General features: G+C 42.5%; 1 protein-coding gene across 2 annotated transcripts in view; it reads right to left on the minus strand.

The window, feature by feature from the left end:
- The window catches only part of FRMD7 (FERM domain containing 7), a 51,590-nt gene that overhangs the window by 2,253 nt on the left and 27,177 nt on the right, over positions 1–22,160 (minus strand). For both annotated transcript variants that reach the window (XM_019426980.2, XM_053891315.1), the window contains exons 3-11: positions 22,032–22,074; positions 19,152–19,230; positions 16,101–16,198; positions 7,956–8,070; positions 7,398–7,545; positions 4,389–4,484; positions 2,825–2,988; positions 824–892; positions 638–713 (exon numbers count right to left, since the gene is read on the minus strand). In XM_019426980.2, the coding sequence (XP_019282525.1) occupies positions 638–713; positions 824–892; positions 2,825–2,988; positions 4,389–4,484; positions 7,398–7,545; positions 7,956–8,070; positions 16,101–16,198; positions 19,152–19,230; positions 22,032–22,074 (888 nt within the window). The remainder of the gene's footprint in view (positions 1–637; positions 714–823; positions 893–2,824; positions 2,989–4,388; positions 4,485–7,397; positions 7,546–7,955; positions 8,071–16,100; positions 16,199–19,151; positions 19,231–22,031; positions 22,075–22,160) is intronic.

Consider the following 22,160-nt stretch of genomic DNA (forward strand, 5'->3'; position numbering starts at 1 on the left):
CATAGATTAGATGGTACCTTCCAGCATCATACCTCTGTGAAGCTTTTGAGATAAAAGCTGCCTATGACCTGAATGAAGACATGAGCGTTTGTGAGACCTATAATTATTATTATTATTTTTTTTTTTTTAGGGAGAGCCAAAGAAAAATAATTAACGTGGCTAATGCTATAAAACCCAAACGAAGCCATCATCTCATTGTTCCAGGAGAACAGCACTGTTCTTAAATTAAGTGACAAAATTACACAGCAAGAGTACTTTAAAACGTTAACCCAAGACCTTACAGCTTCCTCTAAGCCTTAAGATTTTCATTAGGTAAAAAGGAAGAGCTTTTACTTTTAAACATGCAAAGCCACAAATTCATTTGGATCTGCATTTTGCAAGATGTTAGCAATACAAGGTGCAATTTAAAAATGTGCCATATCCTTCCAGTCTATGAGGTACACACCAGTGGTCATTTATTAAATGGTCTTCTATTGGCTGGAAAGACTGAGCTGACAGATCTCCCTAGGAGGCCAGCCTATTCAAACAGTCACCTTTTTACACACTGGGAGATTCTGGCAGAATCAAATCTTAAAAGCATTTGAAATGTAGATGCATTACATTTATCTAAAGCAGAAAGAATTTTCAGAAACCTTACTTGTTTTGATACATCAGAGAGGAGGTCTGGTGACGACCTGCACTGCCGTTCATGGTACTGAGATGGGTAATGTTTCCTGAAATCCCCAAACAGAGAAGGAATTGAAATGGTCTTCATGCACCTACAGAACATATATAATTCTCTAATTCAACTTAAAATCAACACGAGAGAGAGAAAACCATGTACCTCTCGAATGGTAAGCTCCTCAACCTCCCTTTCTTTCCATATTCCAAAAGCTGCCGTTGGGTTCTTCCGCTATTTTAAGAATGAGACAGACATTTTATTTTTAAAAAGATTTGATTGGGGGAGCCTGGGTGGCTCAGTCGGTTAAGCGTCCAACTTCGGCTCGGGTCATGTTCTCGCGGTTCGTGGGTTCGATCCCCACGTCGGGCTCCATGTTGGCAGCTTGGAGCCTGGAGCCTGCTTTAGATTCTGTGTCTTCCTGTCTCTGCTCCTCCCCTGCTCGCTCTCTCTCTCTCTCTCTCTCTCTCTCTCTCAAAAATAAACCCTTAAAAAAATTTTTTAATGTTTATTTTTGAGAGAGAGTGAGTGTGAGTGGGGGAGGGGCAGGGAGAGAGGGGGACAGAGGATCTGAAGTGGGCTCTCTGCTGACAGCACAGAGTCCAATGAGGGGCTTGAAGTCACGAACTGTGAGATCATGACCCAAGCGGAAGTTGCACACTTAACTAAGCCACCCAGGTGCCCCGAGATAGACATTTTATTAACACTAGCCATAAGCCAGTAGGCTACTAAAACTTGAAAGCTTCGTTTACTGCTGAAGTCCAGTCCACATGAATGACATATGCCATGAATCGTTGACCGTCACAGTAATTAAGAATAATACCCACTTATCCAAATATCAGGCATATATCAACCTCATCTACGCAGAGCCCAGGAAATTTTTAAAAGCTTCTGAACAGGACTATATAACAGTTAAAAAATCTGGCCTTGAAAACTAATATACTTTCCCATGAAGGCCTTTTCCCTACCTACAAATTTAGATACAATTTCTTTTTTTCTTAATATTTTTTAAAGTTTATTTATTTACTGACAGAGAGAGAGAGAGAGAGAATGGCAGGGAAGGGCAGAGAATCCCAAGCACGTTCCACACTATCAGTGCAGAGCTCGATGCAGGGCTCAAACTCAGGAAACCACGAGATCATGACCTGAGCCAAAACCAAGAGTCGGCCGCTTAACCCACTGAGCCACCAGGCACCCCCATACACAATTTCTAATAAGGCTATTTATCTGGCTTCCCAATTCATGACAGAGGGAAAACAGCTAACTAAAACAGTAGAAGAGGTTTGCTCCAGCCAGACACACACCAACAAAGAAAGCCAGCTGGGAGAAACACAAAAGCCAAAAAGGAAATCACAAAAATAATAAAGCCCCAAAACTCTGAGCCATTTATCACTGGGGTGCAGGGACTGACATTCCTCTCCCGCCCTGAAGCCATCACTGCACTACAGCTGCCTGTGCAGGTCAATAAGTGATGTTTATAATAACTCAGGTCATTAAGACAAGGGCAAAATATGCTCAGTATCATCTGTTTAAGGAGGCAGGGATTTGTAAAATACATTTTGGAAAGATTCCATCAAAAATATGTATGTTTTTAAAATCTCCTCAGTTCTTACTGAGGCAGGCCTCCACTATTTGAAAATCCCCTATGGGAAATATTCAATTCGGATTTTTTTTTTTTTTTTACCTTAGCTAAGAGTTCTGAAAGCCTCTTCCAAAGAGTGACTAGGCTGGTGCGTTCAAGTAAAAACAAGATCTTATTTTGACCTGGCTTCCATTCTTCCAGTGTTTTCTCACGCTATCTCTTGCCTAACCACCACCAAACGGATGTTGTTGAGCTGCCCTTTCCATGGCTTGCATACACGTTCATATAAAGAAAACAATAGGTTCATTAAATACGTCTTCTCAAACAGTGTCTGCTCCCTGCTCCTCATGCTTGCCAATATTCTGATCTAACCCCTTGCTAGGATGCTTCCCTCCTCCTCCTTCCCGGTTAGGAAATATTGACCTAATGTGTCACACAGAGAATGAGCCGTAAAGGGTGTCACCCTTTAAGTGACTTAAACGGATTCTGTATTGCTTCTAGAATTCAACTCCTCCTACTGCCTTCCCTGTCACTGAAAAGAAGTTGCGGGTACAGTATGCCCGCGTGCAATAATATTTCATTACCTGTAGCGGAAACTGGAGCCCTTGCTGCAGAGTAGCGTTCTGGGCTTTGATTTGGGCTCTTCAGAAAGTCTGAAAAAAGCATGGTACTCCACACAAGTCTTCCAGAAAGCCTTGCAGGCATCTCGGCTGGCCATGGTGAACTCCAAGGTGTCTTTGCACAACACCTGTATAAACCAATTTCCATTAAGCGAAACACCCTTCATGACTATCAAAGAACTTCAAATCCCAATGCTATCCAAACCATTGGCCCGAGGGCCCGTGCAGCTTCCGATTTTCCACTCGGCTCCCTACAGGCTTCACACCTACTAAAAGCAAATGATTGGCCACCTTCTGAGGAACGGACAGGGCCACTGCTCAAAAACAGAGCCTTCTCTAAGAAGCCCATCTCGCTTTGCAGCCCCCTCACCTCAAACGCTTGTTTACCCACCCACCCCACTTCTCTGCCAGGAACCTTTTTATGAAGTTGTAAATTAGGTTAAAATGAACATCAAAGGACATCCTTTCAAGGTGACAAGAAGTTATAAATGACCAACAGGAAACGGGGTGGGGGGGGGGATTTCCTTACAGATGGTAGGCTTTATAGGATGATTACACGTGTGGGAGTCTTTTTTAACATATCAGCTAGAAACACTTTGTCCTCTCTATGCTGCCTTGTTCGACAATGCTCTGTATTGCTCACTTAGCATATTCTAATCTGCTTTAGGGGAGCTTAGCCTTCCAGACCTAAAGTTCAAGTTTCCTCCATCCCCCGACCCACTGTATACCCGCCTTTGCCCACACATGCATGCAGCCCTATTTTCTGCTGACCAACCCCCCCCACCTCCTTTTGTTCATTCTCAGGTTCCTGCCTGCAGCCCTGGGACACTCCACAAGCCTCACACTGGATACAGTCTCCTGAAGTGCTCAAACAAACGCTTTCACGCAAGGCTAAGGCCCAGAGGATGCAGCCCAAGCTACTGAATCTTCTGTAGGTCAAAACATGAGTTGATACACATTTTTCATTTCCTTTATGGTCACAAAAGGACATCCTTTGTAGCATCGTTGTCTCACCCCGAACAATGAGGCCTTGACCGGCAATTCCTTCTTTTGCTTAATCTACACCCAAAGCTCCCTACGTCTTGCTTTGGCAAATAGGTGTTCAATTATTTGGCATGTAGTAGGTGTTCAGTTATTTTTTGTTTAATGAAGAGGCATGAAAATACTTTATAAAATGGGGCAGATAACATCAAATAAATATGTCCATAGTCCTAGATCTGTTCACTTCCATTTGACTTCTCAAATCCCTGGAAAAAAAATGTTTTTTTAAGGAGACTTGTCTTTCATTCCAGCCACCCCATTTTCCTACTACTTTATTCGTTCTGAACTATCAATAGGATTTCTTGGTGTTCTGCCTTGAGTAGAAATATGACTAACGCTCTGGTTTATTTATGTAGAGGCAAAAGAGGGAGTACATCACCCCTCAGGGCCAGCCAGCTTTCACCACCCACATTCAAACAATTTGCTGAAACAACCAAGAAATCCCAAGTGAACCAAAAGTAGAAGAATTTATTATAAAGCTACTTACCAAAATGTTGGAATGAAGTTTGATGAGAAAATGCTTTCTCTTAAAACTCAGCTTGCGGATTTTAGCCCAGTTGAAAGTATTGATCTTTGTATTTCCCTATAATGAAACACATGGCAGACTTCAAGGTGAATGTCAGCAAAAGCTGGTTGGGAAGACAATGAGAACCTGCTAGAAAATGCGCTTCTGTGCATGGGACCATCCTTGATCTATCTCTTGCACGTACTGATCCTCCTGTACTAGGCGGAGGCTGTGGGCCGCAGAAGGCATTCCAGGTGGGACACAGGGCGGTTCCGAAATGCCAGCAAGAAGGGGTACACCTGGGAAAGGTTTCCAGCCAGGATGGGGAGATCACAGTAGAAAAGGATTACTGCAATAGCTTCTCTAATCTCACCCCTTCCTACGTTTTCACATTCAACTGCCACTCCATTTACTCAAACACCTTCGATAGCTCCTCACTACGTGCATCATCAAGTCTAAACACTTTTGGCTGGGTTTTCCTGCCTCCACTATATTGAATATTCAGCCTTCTATCCCACTGATCCTAGAAAACAGTCTTCCATCCAACTCTGTACCTTCCCTCCCAGAGAGAGGGCTCCTCATTCTCCTTACCTAGAATTGCTTTCCCCATAGCCAAGCTTTCTTGCCCCGCTAAAGCGTTCTGTATAACTATGACAGCCTACATCCATTTCTAACTCCTCTTAACTCCCTTGGCTATAGTGGACTTCCCAAACCATTTAGGTCTTTTAGTTGGTTAGTTGGTTGGTTGGTTGGCTGATCTGTCGGTTAGCTGATGTTTGTTTGTCCACATGCTCCAAAAATCAAAGGTATACAGAAATATAGACATTGAGAAACCTTGCTCCTATCACCATCACTCCTATCTCTGTCCCTCTGTACCTATCTATCCATTCTCTATAGATAACCACATTTATTAGTTTGTTGTGTATACTTGTGCAACCTCAAATAAACATGATAAATTAGGTTTTGATTACTTACTGGCTGCTATTGATCACTATTGCTCTGGTCTCTCAAAATAAATTGTGAGTATCTTAATTATAGGAGCCACAGGTCACGCTTAATGTTAGTTTCTTGATTATGTCATCCTTTACCCGTCTCGGGGCCTTTGTCTGTGTCTGGAACCCCCATCCCTCACCTGCCAGCCCTCACTTCGATCTGGACAACTTCCTCAGGTCTTAGCTTAAATGTTCAAGTCCTTTCACATGTGTTACCATAGCATCCCACACTTCTTCAAGCACAAGTACATTGTATCTGTTTAAAATTATTTGTGTAGGGGTGTTTGGGTGGCTCAGCCAGTTAAGCAGCTGACTCTTGGTTTTGGCTTGGGTCATGATCTGACGATTCATGAATCAATCCCCTCACTTGGGATTCTCTCTCTCTCCCTCTCTCTCTGCTCCTCCCCTGCTCATGCTCATGCTCATGCTCATGTCAAAAACAAATAAACTTAAAAAATAATAACAAATAAAATTACTTGTTTCATTGTCGGTCTTCCCCCTATTAGAATGCAAGGTCCATGAAGTCAGGATAATTCCTGCTCACCTCTGTACCTCTAGTGTCTGGCATAGGGTGGATGTACGATAACTATACTGACAGAAGACTGAATGAATAGATTGCTGCCCAACTCGGTAAAAATACTCAAACCCACTGAATTGAACAATTAAAACAGATGAATTTTATGGCATGCAAATTATATCTCAGTAAAGCTGGTTTTGTTTAAAAAAGAAAATAATAATACAATGAATGAAGAACACATAGGAAGTACTCAGTACATAAGTATTCTTTGACTGGATTTGGGGTAGGACAAAATAGACCAGCTACATCGTTTCACACTGTCCACAGAAGCATTCACACTGGAGGAGGTCACAACTAACATGACGGCTTTGCTCCTCTGCCCTCCCCCATTTTTTCCCATGCAGGAGGAAATGGCGAGGATCGGGGCTTAGAGTGGAGTGGGTAAACAGGCATGCCTGTGACCCATTGGGTCTTTTGCCCACGAGTGTGATTCTCGTGCCACAAAGTTTACAACCAGAAAAATGAGAAGGCCAAGATTCTTTTAGCTGAGTCTGTACCTGACTCTTTGTGACTTACTTCACTACTCTAATTTGGTCCTGGAGATCACTGGGCCTGAGCTCATCCCTTCCTCTCTCACAAGTGATTTATTCCCAAACCTGCCCACCTATCTGCCTATCATCTTTTTAATGTTTATTTATTTTTGAAAGAAGACACAGAGAGAGAGCATGAGCAAGGGAGGAGCAGAGAGAGAAGGAGAGAGAAAATCCCAAGCAGGCTCTGTGCTGTCAGCGCAGAGCCGGACGCGGGGCTCAAACTCATAAACCACAAGATGAGACCAATAGTCAGATGCTTAGTTGACTGAGCTACCCAGCCACCCTTCTGCCTATCATTTTGGAAGGTGAGGCAAGTGCTCTTGAACCTTAACCTGTATCTAAATTCATTGAATGTTCACACATGTGAGGAGACTTAATGGACTGGTCAGGTTCCTTGGAGTGAGGATTCATGATGATAGAGGACCAGAGAGGCCTGAGTTGATTTCTAACCTGAAAAACAACGTCCTGGGAAAATAATGAACCAGTAAACAGAAGCAACTGCTGGCACACTGGGCTCTAATTCCCTAGCAGCCGACGGTGGGCATCTCCAGTGAAACCAGTAACTGAATGAGAACACCACATTTTGGACCCTTTGGGTTGTTTCTGGTGCATCCGGATAAGGTGAGTGCACTCCGCATCACAGCCTAAGCTTTTAAGATGCCCAAATCCATAACGTGCGAGTTCCTGTGAGTCAAAACGGTCAGTTACAGACCATAAATGGAGGCAAAGCACATCAAGGGGAGAAGACTTACCCAAGACACTGGCAAGTGTCCCCTCCCTTTCTGACGGGTGGTAATACTGAGAGGTGAGGTCACCTCAGGAATGGACACCCACGCTTGTGCCAACGTAACCCCCAAAGCCTCAGGACTTTAAAGGAAAGAGTTGGTACCCGTAACACCACTACTCCCATGTGAGCAACAGCCAGGTGGATCTGCATCCCTTCGCCATCACTGGCGGGGTGAGGCCTGATGCCGTACATATCCAGCTTCCTTGCTATATCCAGTAGCAGAATGTCCGATTCAGCCGGGCTCCTGCCGCTGCAAAGGGAAAGAATTTACGAGCCTAATAAATGCGGCAAGAATGACACCTCCACCCTAAGGGCTCCAAGAGGAGCTCAGTGTTTTCTCGAGCTCGAAGCTTCTCTGACTTAAGGACTTGCTTTTTTTTTTTTTCATGTTTATTTACTTTTGAGAGAGAGAGAGAGCACAAGCAGGGGAGGGGCAGGGAGACGGGGAGACACAGAACCCGAAACAGGCTTCAGGCTCCGAGCTGTCAGCACAGAGCTTGACACGGGGCTCGAACCCACAAACCATGAGATCAGGACCTGAGCCAAAGTCGGATGCTTAACCGACTGAGCCCCACAGGCGCCCTAGGACTTGCTTTTAAGAGCCTGTCCCCAGCGTTAGCATGCCCACTAGCAGAAGCAGGTGCCAGATGAAGTACTTACACGTGCTTCTGATGAAAGTGCATGATCTTGCTCTCTAAACAGTCTTGGTTCGGTAAGTATCGGGTTTGTGCCAGATGTTTCTTATCTGTTTCTTCATGAAAGTCTCCCAGTTCTGCTGCACGACAGAAAAGTGACATTTTTCACATTAGCATTGAGGAGTTAAGCAGTGGAGCACCTGGCAGATTCTCTGACCTGCCCCAAACAGCCCCTTCTTTGCAGCCAGTATAGCCCTAGGCCCCCCACCCCATGATTTATGTATCTTTATATTTTAGTTCACGGTGGAATGAACTGGGTCTTTCTCAAATCAGAAGCAGTGGCTTGCTATGAAGTCTCAGTATAGTAAATCACAGACACGGTGTAGGTCTTAAAGGCTCCAGGATCACAGGTGAGTATTTCATTAGTTTCTTCTTCCACATTCTGTTTGTGATCTCTTCTTCTTCTCATCAGTTCCTGTCACAGTTTGAGTTGTGTGTGCCCCAAAAACACTCTCAAATTCATATGTGGAAGTTCTAAACACCAGTACCTCACACTGTGACTGTATTTAGAGACAGGACCTAAAAAGAGGGGATTAAATTAAAATGAGTCAGCAAGGGGGCTCCTGGGTGGCTCAGTTGGTTGAGCGTCTGACTTCAGCTCAGGTCATGATCTCACAGTCCGTGAGTTCAAGCCCCGCGTCAGGCTCTGTGCTGACGGCTCAGAGCCTGGAGCCTGCTTCGGATTCTGTGTCTCCCTCTCTCTTTGCCCCTCCCCTGCTCATGCTCTGTCCCTCTCTGTCTCAAAAATAAATAAAAACATTTAAAAATAAAATAAAATAAAAAAATAAAATGAGTCAGCAGGGTGGGCACTCATCCAATCTGACTAGTGTCCTTATAAGAAGAGGAAATTCGAACACACAGATACCAGGAATGCAAGTGCACGGAAGAAAGACCAGGTGAGGATACATCCAGAGGACAACAATCTGCAATCCAAGCAGAGAAGGCTCAGAAGAAACCAAAGCTGTCCACACTTCAGCCTTGGATTCCTAGTCTCCAGAAGTGTGAGAAAATACATTTCTGTCATTTAAACCACCTAGACTCTGGTATTTTGCTTTGGCAACCCTAGCAAAGTAATACAGGCCCCTAACCTCGCTCTACCTTGATCGTACATTATCCAAAAAGGAGCATATAAATGCCAAGTACAATGCCAGCCAGTCACAGCTATTCATCACTCTGTACACTGGGAAGTGAGTAAAACCCTAGCTATCTGGAATCCCTAGGAAATGAATCATTCTGGAAATTATTCGGGCTTTTCCAAATTACTGGCAGTTCACCCCTGATCATAATCTACTCTTTTCTAGATGTCTCCAGTTTATTGTTTTAAACATCTGTCAGCACAATGCCTACAAAGGTCGTTGAGGTGTACAGGATTATCTGCCCCTACAGTTAGTGGATTGGAAATGTTTTGATTTTTGAATTACCGTGTCTTCTTTATCATTTTTACACCTTTCCCTCTCTGTCAGATTGATATGAATCACTTCCTGGTCACTGACTTCCCTTGAAGAGGTCTCCACTTGGTTGTAATTATGACTTCTAAGTGGGAACCTAGATATCCAAACCTGTTAGCGTTTTATGAATTGGAAGAGTAAATGGATTCTCCATGGAATCCTGTGGTGCTTGCCTATTGACTAAAATACATGGACACGGGACACTGATTTTGAGTGCTGGAAACTTATTTTGCCTTTTCTCTTGATTTTCTTTTGTTTCTTAATTTTTAAAGTTTATTTATTTATTTTGAGGGGGAGGGTCAGAGACAGAGGGAGAGGGAGAATCCCAAGCAGGCTCCGCATTGTCAAGGAGCCAGACACAGGGCTCGAACCCACCAACCATGAGATCATGACGTGAGCCGAAATTAAGAGTTTTATGTTTAACCAATTGAGCCACCCAGGTGTCTCTTGACTTTCTATTACATTTTAGGCAGGTGACATGCTCATTGAGATATAGGTGTATGCTTTTTAAAAGTCACATTATAGTGAAAATCCTCATATAACAAGCTTTCTTAAGAAAAAAAAAAGACCAAATAAATGGCTCTTTTATTTATTTTTTGCCAAAATTGATAACTGTACAAATCTCTTTAAAACAGAATCAGGCCCATATGATTTCACTGATTAATTCTATCAAATATTCAAAGAAGATATAAAGACCAATTCTTCACAAACTTTTCCAGAAAATAGAAGATATAATACTTACCAACCCATTCTATGAGGCCAGTATTACTCTGATACCAAAACTGTGATGGACAAAGCCATCATAAGAAAACTACAGACCAATATACCTCATGAATACAGAGGCAAAAATCCTCAACAAAATACTAGTAAACTGAATCTGGCAACATATAAAAATGATAACTCATCATGACCCAGTGGGATGTATCCCAGGATTGCAAGATCAGTTCAACATATGAAGATTAATTAATATAATATACTATGTCAATAGAATAAAGGACAAAAAAACATTTATCATTTCAGAAGATCCAGAAAAGCTCTGGGCAAAACCCAACACCATTTCATGATTTTAAATAGTTCAACAAACAAGGAATAGAAGGCAGCTTCTTCGACCTGATAAAAGTTATCTATGAAAACCCAATAGCTAGCATCATAATCATACTAAATGATGAGAAACTGAATGTTTTTCCCTATGACCAGAAACAAGACAAGGACATCTGTTCTTGCCAGTTATATATCCAACATTGTACTGGTGGTTCTAGTCAGTGCAATGAAGCAACAAGAAAAAATATAAACAATTTGCACTGAAAAATAAGAGATAAAATTGTCTTTACTGGGGCGCCTGGTGGCTCAGTCAGTTAGGTGTCTGACTCTTGATTTCGGCTCAGGTCATGACCTCTGGGTCATGAGTTCAAGCCCTGCATTGGACTCTGTGCTGACAGTGCAGAGCCTGCTTGGGATTCTCTCTCTCCCTCTCTCTCTGCCCCTCCTCCGCTCACGTGCGCGCTCTCTCTCTGTCTCTTAAATAAATAAACATTAAAAAATTTGTCTTTACTTGTACTCAATGTGGTCAGGTGTGTAGAAAATCCTAGGGAATCCACGAAAAACTCTAGAAGTAATATAGGAGTTCATCAACGTAGAAAAATGGATCAATATACAAAATACACTTGTATTCGCATATACTAGTAATGAACAATCCAAAAATGAAACCAAGAAAATTCCATTTATAGCATCTAAAAACCCAAAATGCTTAGGAATAAATTTTACCCAAAGATGTAGAAGGCTTGTATACTGAAGATTATAAAACATTGCTAAGAGAAATTTTTAACAGATCTATATAAATGGAGAGACATTTCGTGTTCATGCATTATAAAACTCAATTTGTTAAGATGGTAATTCTGCCAAAATTGATTTATAAATTCAATTAAATTCCCACCACAATTTTTTGTAGAAATTGATAGATGATCTTAAAATTTACATGGAAATGCACAGGATGTAAAATAAGCAAAACTATTTTGAAAAAGAACAAAGTTGGAGGATATACATTTCTCTATTTCAAAACTTAATACAAAGCTACAATAAATAAGATAGTGTAATAATGGCATAAGGACATATAGATCAATGGAACATAGTTAAGAATCTAGAAGTAAACCCTTACATTAATGGTCAATAGGTTTTTAAAAAGATAAGACAATTCAATAGGGAAATGATAGTTTTTTTCAACAAATAGGGAAAATGGACATCTACACGAAAAAAAAAAAATGAAGTCAGATCCCTACTTCACAACATACACCATACAAGCATACAAAACAACAACTCAAAATGGGTCATATAACTAAATCTAAGAGGCAAACCTCTAAAAGTTCTAGAAGAAAACGTAGGAGAAAATGTCTGTGACCTTAGGTTACACAAAGTTTTTAGATACAACATCAAAAGCATGATTCGCTAAAACATACTGAGAAAGGGAATTCTGCCAAAATTAAAAACTGTTCCACTCCAAAAACCAGAAGAAAAAAAGAGTCAATGCACCAAGTTGGGGGGAAATTTTTCAGTTACATATCTCATAAATGATTTTTAATCAGAATATATAGAAATCTGGGGCACCTGGCTGGCTGAGTCAGATCAGTGTGTGACTCTTGATCTTGGGGTCTGAGTTTGAGCCCCATTTAGACATTACTAAAAAAAAACAATATATATATATATATATATATATATATATATATATATATATATATATATTCAGTAGGAAGACAACAATCCATTTTAAAATGGGCCAAAGATTTGAAAGGCATTTTACCAACAAAAACATAGGAATTGTTAATAAGCAAAGGAGAAGGTGTTCCACATCATTAGTCACTAGGAACATGCTAATTATAATTGCAACAAGATAGCTCTTCATACCCACTAGAATGGCCACAAGAATAATAAGAATAAATAAGAATAAATAAAATGGAAAACAGTTCAGCAGCTTCTTAAAATTTTAAACATATATTTACCTTAAGATGAGGTAATTACCCTTCTAGAAATCTATTCAAGAGATATGAGAATATGTCCAAACAAAAATTGTACATGAATGTTCATAACATTATTTATATGAGCTAAACTGGAAACAATCCAAATGTCCACAATCAAGTACATAGATAAACAAAATGTTGGGGTGCCTGGGTGGCTCAGTCAGTTAAGCATCTGACTCTTGATTTTGCTTTTTGTTTTGTTTTGTTTTAAATTTTTTTTTAATGTTTTATTTATTTTTGAGACAGGGAGAGACAGAGCATGAACAGGAGAGGGTCAGAGAGAGGGAGACACAGAATCTGATACAGGCTCCAGGCTCTGAGCTGTCAGCACAGAGCCCGACGCGGGGCTCGAACTCATGGACCGCGAGATCATGACCTGAGCCGAAGTCGGCCACTTAACCGACTGAGCCACCCAGGCGCCCCTGACTCTTGATTTTGGCTCAGGTCATGATCCCAGGGTTGTGAGACGGAACCCTGTGTTGGGCTCTGTGCTGAGTGTGGAGCCTGCTTGGGATTCTCTCCCTGCCTGCTCTCTCAGAAGTTAAACAAAATGTGGTATGTCCACAAAATGGAATACTACTCAGCAAAAGAAAAGAACAAACTGCTGCGATTCATGCTAGAACTTGCACAAATTTCAAAAATATTATGTCGAGTGAAACAAAGCCAGATGTAAATGACCACATATTTTATCATTCTGACTGAAATGTCTAGAAAGGGCAAATCTATAGAAACAGAAAGTAAGTTAGTAGTTGCTGGGGCTGAGCATGGGGACAGGGAGTGACTGCAAATGGGCACGAGAGGTCTCTTGCATAATGGGAATGTTCTAAAACTGGATTGAGGTAATGGTTGCATAACTTTGTAAAATTTACTAAATATTGTTGAGTTGTAGTCTGAAAAAGGGTGCATTTTATGATAAGTAAGTTATACCTCAATAGAGCTGTTTTTAAACACACACAGACACACCAATCTTTCCGTCTATTAAGCACAAGAGCCTATGTTGACCCTAGGCAAACACAAGAACACAAAGACTGTGCTGGTTTTTCATTCCACGCAAGACTGTGAAAATCTAGGAAGAGACCTACAACATACAAATGAGTAAATATCATCGGTAAAAGAAGGTAGCAAATGTTATGAGAACCCCCCTGTTACCAGGCTGGCCCAAAGTACCACCATCTCTCTCTACCGCAATAGCCTCTTCTCTGGTCTCCCTACTTCTGCCATTCCCTCACAGGGTCTCTTTTCACCCCGGAAGCCAACATGGTCCTGTTAAATCCTAATTCAGATCATTTCACTCCTCTGCTTAAAACGCTTCAATGGCTTGCCGTCTCATTTAGAGTAATCTTCTATGTCTTTAATATGCTTTTAAGGCCCTCCACGATTACTCTCTCCCCTTCTCCCTCAGTTCCATCCAGCCACAAAGCCTGCTTAACATTTCTTCAACACCCCTGGCACACTCCCCCCTCAGGCCCTTTGCACAGGATGTTCTCTCTGCCTGGAACACCCTTCCACCAGATTTCTGCAAGGCTTGCTCTCTTACCTCCTCCATGTCTTTGTTCAACTGTCATGTTCACAGTGAAGCCTAACTTGACTACCTTACTGAAAAACTCAGTACCCACCCCCAGAATTCCCCAGCTGCCTTCCATACTTTATTTTCTCCAATGCACTTATCGCCTTCGAATACATTATATATTTCCTTATTTTGGTTATTGTCCGATTGCCCTCCACTGACAAAATGTGAGCTCCACAAGAGCAAGGGTTTGTGTCTGTTTAGTTCACTGCCATGTTCCCCGTGCCTGTAATAGTACCTGGCATGTGGCAGGTACTCAGTAAGTGTTTCTGGAATGAATGACAAAGAAGAGTTACTAAAAGCGTTCACAAAAGGGATGTGTAGGAGAGACTTAAGCAGATGAGACGTCAGAATGTGGAGATTGTTGAATGCCTAGAACATAAATATGGAACGAATGAATAAATGGATAAATGAGCAAATGAACGAGCAGTCTTGTGATGTTCTACACGCTGCCTTAGCATCCAGTGAAATGGTCCAACCTATGGATTGTGCGGAGCTGACTCATCGAAACTTTAGCTTTTTCTCTATGGAAAGAACTCGTAGTGACAAAATAATCCTCTGGAAAAGCTGAAGTCCTCTGTGCTATGCCTGAAATGGCCACTAGGGAATGCCCAAATCCATAATGCTAAAGTATCCAGGATGCAACTGGGCTCCCCAACAGTCATGTGGGGGCCCCGGTCATTCACAGGCTGATAACGAAAAAGGAGAAGTCTTCCAACATTGGTTCATCTATCCGCCTTACCTGGTGCCCACCAAGCCAAACATTCAAAGCCCATCAATATGACATGTAGTTTTCAGCCACGCCTCCTCGACACACCCTACGTGTGAGCTGTACTTGAGCTACATCTCTGTATATATGACTTCTTGGCCCAGCACAATTTTCTTTTTTATGCTGTCTTCTCTGCCTATCACTGCCTATCCGATTCCTATGTGTCCCTTTAAAGACCAGCACAAAAGCCACCTCCTCCAGAAGCCCTTCCTGATTACTACTGCTCTCACTGCCCAGTGCTTTCCTGATATCCTGGGGCTGTGGTCACCTGCCCCAGTCAGCAGTCCCTTGGTAAACACTGATTTAGACACTGCCCCTATCGAAGCACTTCATTCCGGAGTTCCCAGTGAAATCAGAAATCTACCAGCTCGGGACTGTCAGGAAGGTCAAGGGATACAGGTCAAAAATGAAGTCGAGAAACAAGACAGAATACAATGTTATGATTCTGCAAAAGTGGTAAAGAACAGCCTATTCTTGGAAGGCCTCTCTAGAAGGGAAAGAAAGTCCACTGGCCATATAAGAAGAAATACAGTCTCCAGTTGCCTCGACCCCACCCACCCTCAGGGCTGCAGGAGAAGCCTGGCCTGCCCAGCTTTCCCCCCTCCCAAGCCGGCTCCCGCTGTTCCCCTGGTCTCCTTTTCCCTGCCTTCATTATTCAGCCTAGTCCAACTACTTGGCTGCTAGCAAATGGGAGCTCTAATAGATGCCTGGGGCCTTTTTCCCTTTTAGCCTCTTTCCACCTGCTGTACTCTGTGCTTTGTTCTCCAGACTCATGATAAAGAGCAACACAAAAATCCCATCAAACATGACAATGTGCTGCAGAAAGCACGTACCAGAAATGTATCCTGGGGCAAGCACAGAGAGTGGAGCCTGCCTGGCAAAACCCATGTCTGGACAGATTAGTCCAAACCCGCTCCTGGACAGCAAGCCCCAGGCGGGGGTAGGGGGGTGGGGAGGGTAGGGGGGCTGGAGGTTACGCCATGATAGAACAAAAATCAGCATTTACCCTTAATCTCTATAGCCATCTTGTGAGAATGTATTCTTGTCACTATTATAAAGACTCGGAAACTCAGGCACAGACAAGTGAGGGGACGACAACAGCTAGGTCGTAGTAGAGACTGGATTGGAATCCAAAGCTGAATGACTACAATGACTAGCCTCTTTCTCCTGGACCATGCTGATTCTACATATATCTTATCCAGCCTTCCTCTCCTCTGTAAGTCCTAACACAGGATGGACACGCTGGGCGTGCTCGGCTCCTTTGCTCGGTTCCCTATCCGGTCGATAGGCGCCGAAACCGACATTTGCTACTTACATTGTAGGATGTGAGATACCATCAACGCTGTAGAGTTGTCACTGCATGGAAGCCTTCCTAGAGCCAAATCCTTCTTTATTTGAAGAGTAAAAAGATACCTGGAAGAAGTTGGGGGGGTAGAAAATCTCTTAAGAAACAAGCATTTCCCTTCTCCCAGATCTCAGATGTTTCAAGAAAGAGACGGCGCCCCCAGTCAGCAAGATGCCTTTTGGGGATGGTGAGTAATGCATAGGCTTTGCTTCAGCCCCAAACCAGTACCAGACCACAACTCGGCTGATCCAGCATTTTGGCAGGCCTCACAGCCATTAGGAATCACCCCAGCTAAATCCTCCCGCCAACTTGAGGGAGTTGGCCAATCATCCTCCAGTGGTTTCTGCCACGTAGCAAAGCCACATAGCCAGCCAGAGACAAAGGGAGATTCAGCAAGAACAAGCCCACTGGGGAGGCTCTGTTTACTAAATGCTATCAGAGCACTCACTATCAAAACAACTTAGATTGGGAGAGCAGGAATGATCACCCCATTTTACAATTACAGAAAGGCAGAGGTTAGGTGATTTGGGCAAGGTCATTTTGCCCAAAGATAGTGAAACTGCCCAGAAGTCAGGTCACCCACAGAATTTATGCCTCCTCCTATCCAAAATATTGTGTTTCAGAAATCAAGGACTTGAGGTCATGCTTTACTCGGACTACCTTCTCTGTATCATCAGAGACCAGCCCAGCACTTTGCACAGAGCACGCAGGAAATTCCTATGTTCTGAAAGGAATGAACCCAGTGTGCTCTTTTTTTCCCACCGACATGCTCATCAGGGACCCATAAAGTACAGACTGGCGTCCAGAGTTCTGCCAAAGAGATAGCATTTGGTCCCACGCTTTTAAGCTGTTACCAAAGGAGAATCAAGTTTTGAAAAGATGTGTAAAAAGAAGATTCTATCATTGACTGCTTTCTTCCATGGTCCAAATTTGGTTCCAGTATTTGATTTTATACACTGAAAAACATATTGAGTATGTACTGTGGGCATTTCCCAATGTAAGATGTAACTTTCTAAATAAAGTTTTATCTGGACTTCTTTATTTAAATCAATTAAGCCTTGAAGGCAATGTGGTAAATCAAAATTAATTGCAGGGGATAGATAAAAATCTAGATTAGAACAAGCAGGTAAAATTAGTAGGTGATTATTCAATTTATAAACGCATTCATCATTGTAATACTTCAAATTATGAGCTCCCCTAATGGGCTAGAAATGATTCAATTAGAAAATTTATATTTGCATACCACTCTCAGAAACTCATGGATTGGCCCCAAACGAGGCATCCTTGTGAATTTAACTATAGTTAAGTATCTTAAATGGCCCACCAGAAAAAATAAAGGAAGTCTAACATTTGCCATTGCCTGCTCTCAAATATAGATGTAAATGAGAATTAATAAGCCCCAATCGCTGAAGGGAAAGTGAATTTCTTTTTGCTCCTAGCAAGAAGGAAAAGGAAACTTCTTGTCATTTGACACGTTCCTTGCTACTAAGAGGGCAGCTGCCTGCTACAAATACCAAATCCTCGCTCTGAACAGCTGATGAATCATTTATCATCACATTGATTTTCTCATTCTTTCTCTTTTGGAGGGTGGAGGAGTTTATCTCCATTAAAATTGGTCACAGTGTGAGACTCAAGTGAAATGGGTTAGCAAATGCAAACTGATATAGATACCAAGATATCAGGTTATCTGGGAAAGTGGGCTACAACTCACAAATATGGAAGAGAGAAGGTGTGAGGGAGTGACAGACTTGTGAAAAGTGACGTCTGCAGAGACCCCGCAGCATACAAGTCCTCCTGTACAAAAGGGGTGAAGAAGAACTGGCCTTGAGCTGTGTTGGGAGGTGTGGGAGGTGGGGGAAAACTCGGCCAAATCACTCAAAGCTCCCAGGACCTGTTTTCTCCTCTGTAAACTAGGAGAGCTGGGGCAGATTATCTCAAATATCCATGCTAGGGTAAGATTCTAGAGCCTGGCAAGCACAGTAGGGTTTGGGGGAGCCTTATGTTGACAATGCATTTTTGAAGTAGGTTTACATTGTCATTTTGAAGGGTATTGTATCTAAGTATAAATAGACTTTTTAAGCGAAATCAGTCAGTCAGAGAAAGACAAATATCATATGACTTCACTCAGATGAGGACTTTAAGATATGAAACAGATGAACTTAAGGGAAGGGAAGCAAAAATAATATAAAAACAGGGAGGGGGACAAAAACATAAGAGACTTAAATATGGAGAACAAACAGAGGGTTACTGGAGGGGTTGTGGGAGGGGGTTGGGCTAAATGGATAAGGGCACTAAGGAATCTACTCCTGAAATCATTGTTGCACTAGATGCTAACTAACTTGGATATAAACTTAAAAAATAACTTAAATAAAAAAAATTTTTAAATAGATTTTTTAAACGTTTTATACTTGTAAATTTTATTTTTATACACATAAAAGATTTTGTCTCAAATTATGAATAATGTGTAATTATAAATGACTGTTAAAATTACATAAAATTATGAATAATTTATAATTATTAAAGAATTGTAATAATTATCAATGATTTCCATTATATATTATAATTTATTAAAGTCATTTTTTAGACTTTTTATTTTTTTACTCTTTCAATGTTTTATAAGTATGTGTCGTCATCACTTTCTACCCATAGGATGCATACATACACCCGCAGGTTTTCATAGCTGGTATATTCGTGCCGTCAAGCTGCCTTCCAGCTGGAACACAGATGCGATGAAGGCAAGCAGTCCTGTTGTTGTAGCAGCTAAAGGCAGAACCCCCACATGGGCACCCAGGCTGGCTGCCGTGCTAGAAGGCCACCCCTCCTCCCTGAAATCCCCACCCTTTGGAAGACTAACACTTTGGGGACCAGCCAGGCCCTCCTTCTCCTCAGCTCCTCACCGTCTCCCAGAGAGTGACTGAGAGCCAAGCTTGCCAAAGAAGGCTAGAAGCCCATCCCCTGATAAATGGAGAATAATGAGTCTTAGGTAACATCATGCAGCCGACCCACAGGTAAGTACTCTACCTTGTAAGCTCTTCTCGAAGATGTCCGGGGTCCACTGGGAAAAATTTCACCATAAATTTGAAAACAACCTCCTTAGGATCTTAAAACACAATTATCTCCATAAGTTTTATTTAAATGTCCATCACAACAGTTACAGGTATTTACACACACACACACACACACACACACACACACACACACACACACACATACACACTTCCCTCTCTCCTCTCCCCTCTTCTCCCCATCACTGCTTCCCTCAGACTTTTCTTTTAAATTTCAATTTTCCACATTTCTAGGATGGTGCTATTTCTGGATCGTGTCTTTATGTGGATAGCAATCGGGAAAGTTTCCCTGTCCCTCTTTCTACCCTCTCTCCCTTTGAGTTTCTTTTTGTAAACATGTGTCTCTTTCTGGGCCCTACTGTGCCCTCTATGATGCGTCGCAGTTAGAAAATATATATACCACTTGCCTCTTGGGGATTCTGCGCTCCTGGCTGAGAGAAAGGCCCAGCTTTAGAAGCAGGTATTTATCATCTGACTCAAGGTTCTCATAAAAGGAACTAGAGGTGAGTGTATGTATGGAGTGGTGCCTCTTTGTTGCTTAAAATCGACATTAAGAAAACACATCTAGGGGTGCCTGAGTGACTCAGTCAGTTAAGCGTCCAACTTCGGCTCAGGTCATGGTCTCATGATTCATGGGTTTGAGCCCGGCATCGGGCTCTGTGCTGAGGATTCGCTCTCTCCCTCTCTCTCTGCCCCTCCCCAACTCATGTGCATGTGCCCTCTCTCTTTCTCTCTCTCAAAATACATAAACTTAAAAAAGAGAAAACACATTACTTGTCTTCACCCCTACTTGCATTTGAAAAAAAAAAAGAAACTCTTTGCATCAAAAGCAAATATTTATGGAGTGCCTATTATAGGCCAAGCGTTGCACCAGGCAGGTGCCGGGAATGAAAAGACAAAGAAGTACTCATAGTCTGGGAGGATGGGCAGCAGCACAGACTAATGTCAGTGTTGAGTACTGGGGAAGCAGAAGAGGGAGAAAAGAGGGCTCCCGGTTCAATTTGAATTTTAGATAAACCATGATCACACGGGAAATACTTATACAAAGAAATTATTCTTTGTTTACCTGAAGTTCCAATTTAGGTGGACATCTTTTATCTGAGAACCCTACGCCTGAAGTGAATTTTGTCACAGGCAGGAAAGGTAGGAGTATGAAGGGGGTCGATGGCAGAGGTAAAGCTAGAAAGGCAGGCAGAGTCTGTGCTCTGCGGATCCTGCTAACGAGTTTGGGCTTTATTCTAAGGGCAATGAGGAGCCGTGGAAGCATTTTCAGCCGGGGCGTGATGTGGTCAGCTTTGTATTTTCAATAGTTACCTTTGTAGTAGTGTACATGATGGATCAGGGGAATCAGTTAGGAAGCTGTTGGAATAAGGTGACACGGGATTATAATGTGGTGGGAACAGATGGGACTGCGGAAACCCCAACCCAGAGAGCACGCGAGGGAAGAGACGCTGTAAAACAGCGTGTCTTGGGCGCCTGGGTGGCTCAGTCGGTTAAGTATCCAATTCTTGATTTCGGCTCAGGTCATGATCTCATGGTTGGTGGGAGTGAGCCCTGCATCGGGCTCTGTGCTGACTGACAGTGTGGAGCCTGTTTGGGATTCTCTCTCTCTCCCTCTGTCTCTGCCCCTCCCCTGGCTCTTGCGCGCGAGCTCTCTCTCTCTCTGTTTTATTTAACACACTTAAAAATAAAAGCATTTCTCAGAGTGTCGACTGAAATCTGCCTGCATCAGAACCACCTGTGGAATTTGTTTAAAATGCAAGCTGCTGCCGCCCCCCCCCCCCCCCCCCCCCCCCCGCTACCCGGGAATGAGGCCCAGGAATCTGCATTTGAACAAGTGATCCTGACACACACTGAAATTTAAGCACCACACTAGGTGGTGACATCCGGGTGGAGGGAAAATTCCATACATACTAGGCACTCAAATACGAAATGAAACAAATGGACAGTGTCTGTGACATTGGATAAAACTAAAACATCTTCTGGTAGAAGGTAAATGGCAGTGCAGACTGACATAACGACCAAGGTCAGCCTGCCCTAAAATGGGCACTTAGGCATTAGGATTATTTTGACTTAAAAGCAATCAAAACCCAGTCAATTCAGGAAATGCTTTTTACCTCCCCCTCAACTGGCTAAATTTACACTGGAAAGGAAGAGCCTGTACCAGGAAGAGAGCTATTACCTGAGATAACTCCATTACAACATGAACTAGGTGTGGCAGACAGGGAGGAACTTCGCTAGGGCTTTTGATTAAAGTCCTCCATGTCCCATTGTGTCTGAGTGGCCCAGCAAACATTTGTTTACCAAACATTTACTTTTTCTTCCTCCTGTGAAGTGCATTCCTTCCCTCTGAGGTCCCACACCCTGCCCCCTTCTCCTTAGTTCTGGATGACACATTTACCTCATTTCACCTGTCTTTGGAATTTCCATGCCTGTGTGGATTCCCCATACCTATGAGATTAAATTTGAATTTCTCTTGTTCATCTGTCTCCTGTCCATTTGATTCTTATTCTGGCTAGAAGGACCTTGAAGGGCAGAGGAAATTTTTCCTTCCCCGAGAACATGAAGGATGCTCAAAGATTTGCAGTGCTGGAGTCCGAGCCAGTCCACAGAGTGCTGTAATTACCAGCATAGATCCAGGAGCATGAGTTTTTTCCTCTTGGGCAAAATTAAAACGATTTTTTTAATTGCTAAATTCACTGGATATACAAAGGATTAAAATAATACATCAAAGCCCTTTTCTCCCTTATATTTGGTGAGGAATAGTGTGGTGTTGCTGAAATATTTTCAAGCTGTCACTGGGAATTACATCCCTTAAGTGATTTTCCATACTTACTTTTTACTTGCTTTGTAATGGGCTTCAGTATCTCCAACCAGACCTGTGATAACATTAATGAAAAAGTTGGTAGAACATGGCATTGAGTGCAGCTTTTTTTTTTTTTTTTGGTAATGGACAAAAGTCAAC

This window comes from Panthera pardus, unplaced genomic scaffold (genome assembly GCF_024362965.1).
Source record: "Panthera pardus isolate Hobbes unplaced genomic scaffold, ASM2436296v1 HiC_scaffold_27, whole genome shotgun sequence".
Classification (NCBI taxonomy): Eukaryota; Metazoa; Chordata; class Mammalia; order Carnivora; family Felidae; genus Panthera; species Panthera pardus.